This window comes from Petromyzon marinus (assembly GCF_048934315.1).
Source record: "Petromyzon marinus isolate PM22_M1 ecotype Great Lakes invasive population chromosome 70 unlocalized genomic scaffold, UKy_Petmar_22M1.pri1.0 chr70_unloc.4, whole genome shotgun sequence".
Lineage (NCBI taxonomy): Eukaryota > Metazoa > Chordata > Hyperoartia > Petromyzontiformes > Petromyzontidae > Petromyzon > Petromyzon marinus.
In genome coordinates this window covers 797,062-803,626 of record NW_027422606.1, presented here as the reverse complement: position 1 = coordinate 803,626, position 6,565 = coordinate 797,062, and the positions used below count along the sequence as shown (strand labels likewise).

At 46.4% G+C, this 6,565-nt stretch overlaps 1 protein-coding gene across 1 annotated transcript in view; it reads right to left on the bottom strand.

Moving 5' to 3' along the window:
- LOC142908119 (putative carboxypeptidase X1) overlaps positions 1 to 6,565 on the bottom strand; it is a gene marked incomplete at its 3' end in the record, with an annotated part of 62,024 nt that continues 55,459 nt past the window's right edge. The window contains exon 12 of the mRNA XM_076058379.1: positions 1 to 201. Within this exon, the coding sequence (XP_075914494.1) occupies positions 1 to 201 (201 nt within the window). The remainder of the gene's footprint in view (positions 202 to 6,565) is intronic.

Here is a 6,565-nt window from a genome sequence, read left to right as displayed (position 1 = left end):
TATGTAGTGTAGTGTGTGTGTGTGCTCTATGCCACACGCACTCCCCGGCACGGTGTGCCACTCTGCCCCGTTGACGATGCCGCCCTGGAAGACGTCGCAGTGACAGACGCGGCGCTGGGCGCTGGCCATGGAGCCGTGCGTCGTGGCGTAGACCGTGGACAGCCAGCGGAAGAAGCCATCGTCAGCCGTGGGGGTCAGCTCCTGGCACACAGTACACACAGTACACACACAGTACACACACACAGTACACAGTACACACAGTACACACACACAGTACACACACACAGTACACACACAGTACACACAGTACACACACACAGTACACACAGTACACACAGTACACACACAGTACACACACAGTACACACACAGTACACACAGTACACACAGTACACAGTACACACAGTACACACACAGTACACACACAGTACACACACAGTACACACACAGTACACACAGTACACACACAGTACACACAGTACACACACAGTACACACACAGTACACACACAGTACACACACACAGTACACACACAGTACACACACAGTACACACACACAGTACACACACAGTACACACAGTACACACACACAGTACACACACACAGTACACACACAGTACACACACAGTACACACACAGTACACACAGTACACACACAGTACACACACACAGTACACACACAGTACACACACAGTACACAGTACACACAGTACACACAGTACACACACACAGTACACACAGTACACACACAGTACACACAGTACACACACAGTACACACACACAGTACACACAGTACACACACACAGTACACACAGTACACACAGTACACAGTACACACAGTACACACACAGTACACACACAGTACACACACAGTACACACAGTACACACAGTACACACACAGTATACACACAGTACACACAGTACACACAGTACACACACACAGTACACACAGTACACACACAGTACACACAGTACACACACAGTACACACAATACACACACAGTACACACACAGTACACACACACAGTACACACAGTACACACACACAGTACACACAGTACACACACAGTACACACACACAGTACACACACAGTACACAGTACACACAGTACACACACAGTACACACACAGTACACACACACAGTACACACAGTACACACACAGTACACACAGTACACACAGTACACACACAGTACACACACAGTACACACACAGTACACACAGTACACACACAGTACACAGTACACACAGTACACACACAGTACACACACAGTACACACACACAGTACACACAGTACACACACAGTACACACACACAGTACACACACAGTACACACACAGTACACACACAGTACACACACACAGTACACACACAGTACACACACAGTACACACAGTACACACACAGTACACACACACAGTACACACACACAGTACACACACACAGTACACACACACAGTACACACACACAGTACACACACACAGTACACACACACACAGTACACACAGTACACACAGTACACACACAGTACACACACAGTACACACACACAGTACACACACACAGTACACACACACACACAGTACACACAGTACACACAGTACACACACAGTACACACAGTACACACACAGTACACACACAGTACACACACACAGTACACACACACAGTACACACAGTACACACAGTACACACACAGTACACACACACAGTACACACACAGTACACACAGTACACACACAGTACACACAGTACACACACAGTACACACACAGTACACACACAGTACACACACAGTACACACAGTACACACACAGTATACACACAGTACACACACAGTACACACACAGTACACACAGTACACACACAGTACACACACAGTACACACACAGTACACACAGTACACACAGTACACACACAGTACACACAGTACACACACAGTACACACAGTACACACACAGTACACACAGTACACACACAGTACACACACAGTACACACAGTACACACACAGTACACACACAGTACACACAGTACACACACAGTACACACACAGTACACACAGTACACACACAGTACACACACAGTACACACACAGCACACACAGTACACACACAGTACACACAGTACACACACACAGTACACACAGTACACACAGTACACACACACAGTACACACAGTACACACAGTACACACACACAGTACACACACAGTACACACAGTACACACACACAGTACACACACAGTACACACAGTACACACACAGTACACACAGTACACACACAGTACACACAGTACACACACAGTACACACAGTACACACACAGTACACACACACAGTACACACACAGTATACACAGTACACACACAGTACACACACACAGTACACACAGTACACACACACACACACACAGTACACACACACAGTACACACACACAGTACACAGTACACACACAGTACACACACAGTACACACAGTACACACACACACACAGTACACACAGTACACAGTACACACACAGTACACACACAGTACACACAGTACACACACACACACAGTACACACAGTACACACACAGTACACACACACACACAGTACACACACACAGTACACACACACACAGTACACAGTACACACACAGTACACACACACAGTACACACACACAGTACACAGTACACACACAGTACACACACAGTACACACAGTACACACACACACAGTACACACAGTACACACACAGTACACAGTACACACACACACAGTACACACACAGTACACACACACAGTACACACACACAGTACACACACACAGTACACAGTACACACAGTACACACAGTACACAGTACACACAGTACACACAGTACACACACAGTACACACACAGTACACACAGTACACACAGTACACACACAGTACACACACACAGTACACACACAGTACACACACAGTACACACAGTACACACAGTACACACACAGTACACACACACAGTACACACACAGTACACACACAGTACACACAGTACACACACACAGTACACACAGTACACACACACAGTACACACAGTACACACACAGTACACACAGTACACACAGTACACACACAGTACACACACAGTACACACACAGTACACACACAGTACACACAGTACACACACACAGTACACACACAGTACACACAGTACACACAGTACACACACAGTACACAGTACACACACACAGTACACACAGTACACAGTACACACACAGTACACACACACAGTACACACACAGTACACACACAGTACACACACAGTACACACACACAGTACACACACAGTACACACAGTACACACACAGTACACACACAGTACACACAGTACACACAGTACACACACAGTACACAGTACACACACACAGTACACACAGTACACAGTACACACACAGTACACAGTACACACACACAGTACACAGTACACACAGTACACACACACAGTACACACACAGTACACACACAGTACACACAGTACACACACAGTACACACAGTACACACACAGTACACAGTACACACACACAGTACACAGTACACACAGTACACACAGTACACACACACAGTACACACACAGTACACACACAGTACACACACACAGTACACACACACAGTACACACACACAGTACACACACAGTACACACACAGTACACACAGTACACACACAGTACACACACAGTACACACAGTACACACACAGTACACACACAGCACACAGTACACACACAGTACACACACACAGTACACACACAGTACACACACACACACAGTACACACAGTATACAGTACACACACAGTACACACAGTACACACACACAGTACACACAGTACACACAGTACACACACAGTACACACACACACACAGTACACACAGTACACACACAGTACACACACAGTACACACAGTACACACACAGTACACACACAGTACACACAGTACACACACATTACACACAGTATATACACAGTACACACACAGTACACACAGTACACAGACAGTGCATACACACAGTACACACAGTACACACATACACACACAGTACACACACACAGTACACACACAGTACACACACAGTACACACAGTACACAGTACACACATACACACACAGTACACACACACAGTACAGACACAGTACACACACAGTACACAGTACACACACAGTACACACACAGTACACACACAGTACACACAGTACACAGTACACACACAGTACACACACACAGTACACACACAGTACACACAGTACACACAGTACACACACAGTACACACACAGTACACACACAGTACACACAGTACACACACAGTACACACACAGTACACACACAGTACACACAGTACACACACAGTACACACACATAGTACACACACAGTACACACAGTACACACACAGAACACACACAGTACACACACAGTACACACACAGTACACACAGTACACACACAGTACACACACAGTACACACAGTACACACAGTACACACACAGTATACACACAGTACACACAGTACACACACAGTACACACACAGTAAACACACACAGTACACACACAGTACACACAGAGTACACACAGTACACACACAGTACACACACAGTACACACAGTACACACACACAGTACACACACAGTACACACACACACAGTACACACACAGTACACACACAGTACACACACAGTACACACAGTACACACACACACACACACAGAGTACACACAGTACACACACACAGTACACACACACAGTACACACAGTACACACACAGTACACACAGTACACACAGTACACCCACACAGTACACACAGTACACACACAGTACACACAGTACACACAGTACACACACACAGTACACACAGTACACACAGTACACACACACAGTACACACAGTACACAGTACACACAGTACACACACACACAGTACACACACAGTACACACACACAGTACACACACAGTACACACACAGTGTACACACACAGTACACAGTACACACAGTACACACAGTACACACACAGTGTACACACACAGTACACACACAGTACACACACACAGTACACACAGTACACACACAGTACACACACACAGTACACACACAGTACACACACAGTACACACACACAGTACACACAGCACACACAGTACACACACACAGTACACACACAGTACACACACACAGTACACACACAGTACACACACACAGTACACACACACAGTACACACACAGTACACACACACAGCACACACAGTACACACACACAGCGCACACACACAGTACACACACAGTACACACACACAGTACACACAGTACACACACACACAGTACACACAGTACACACACAGTACACACAGTACACACAGTACACACACACACAGTACACACACAGTACACACACAGAGTACACACACAGTACACACACACAGTACACAGTACACACACAGTACACACACACAGTACACACACAGTACACACACACAGTACACAGTACACACACACAGCACACACACACACAGTACACACACAGTACACACACACAGTACACACACAGTACACACACACAGTACACAGTACACACACACAGTACACACACACAGTACACACAGTACACACACACACAGTACACACAGTACACACACACACAGTACACACACAGTACACACAGTACACACACACACAGTACACACAGTACACACACACAGTACACACAGTACCCACCTGTGTTGCCCATTAGGAGCGGGCCATGTCAAAGGGGTATGAGACTACCAGCTCCCCTCCGTGTAGGTTGGCGCTCAGCACACAGTACACACACACAGTACACACAGTACACAGTACACACACAGTACACACAGTACACACACACAGTACACACACACAGTACACACACAGTACACACAGTACACACGCACAGCACACACAGTACACACACACAACGCACACATACAGTACACACACAGTACACACACACAACGCACACATACAGTACACACACAGTACACACACACACAGTGCACAGTACACAGTACACACACACACAGTACACACAGTACACACAGTACACACACACAGTACACACACAGTACACACACAGTACACACACACACAGTACACATAGTACACACAGTACACACACAGTACACACAGTACACACACAGTACACACACACAATACACACACAGTACACAGTACACACACAGTGCACACAGTACACACACACAGTACACACACAGTACACACACACACAGTACACAGTACACACACACACAGTACACACAGTACCCACCTGTATTGCCCAGTAGGAGCGGGCCATGTCAAAGGGGTATGAGACTACCAGCTCCCCTCCGTGTAGATTGGTGCTCAGCACACAGTACACACACACAGTACACACACAGTACACACACACACAGTACACACACACAGTACACACACACAGTACACACACAGTACACACAGTACACACGCACAGCACACGCAGTACACACACACAACGCACACACACAGTACACACAGTACACACACAGTACACACACACACAGTACACACACACACAGTA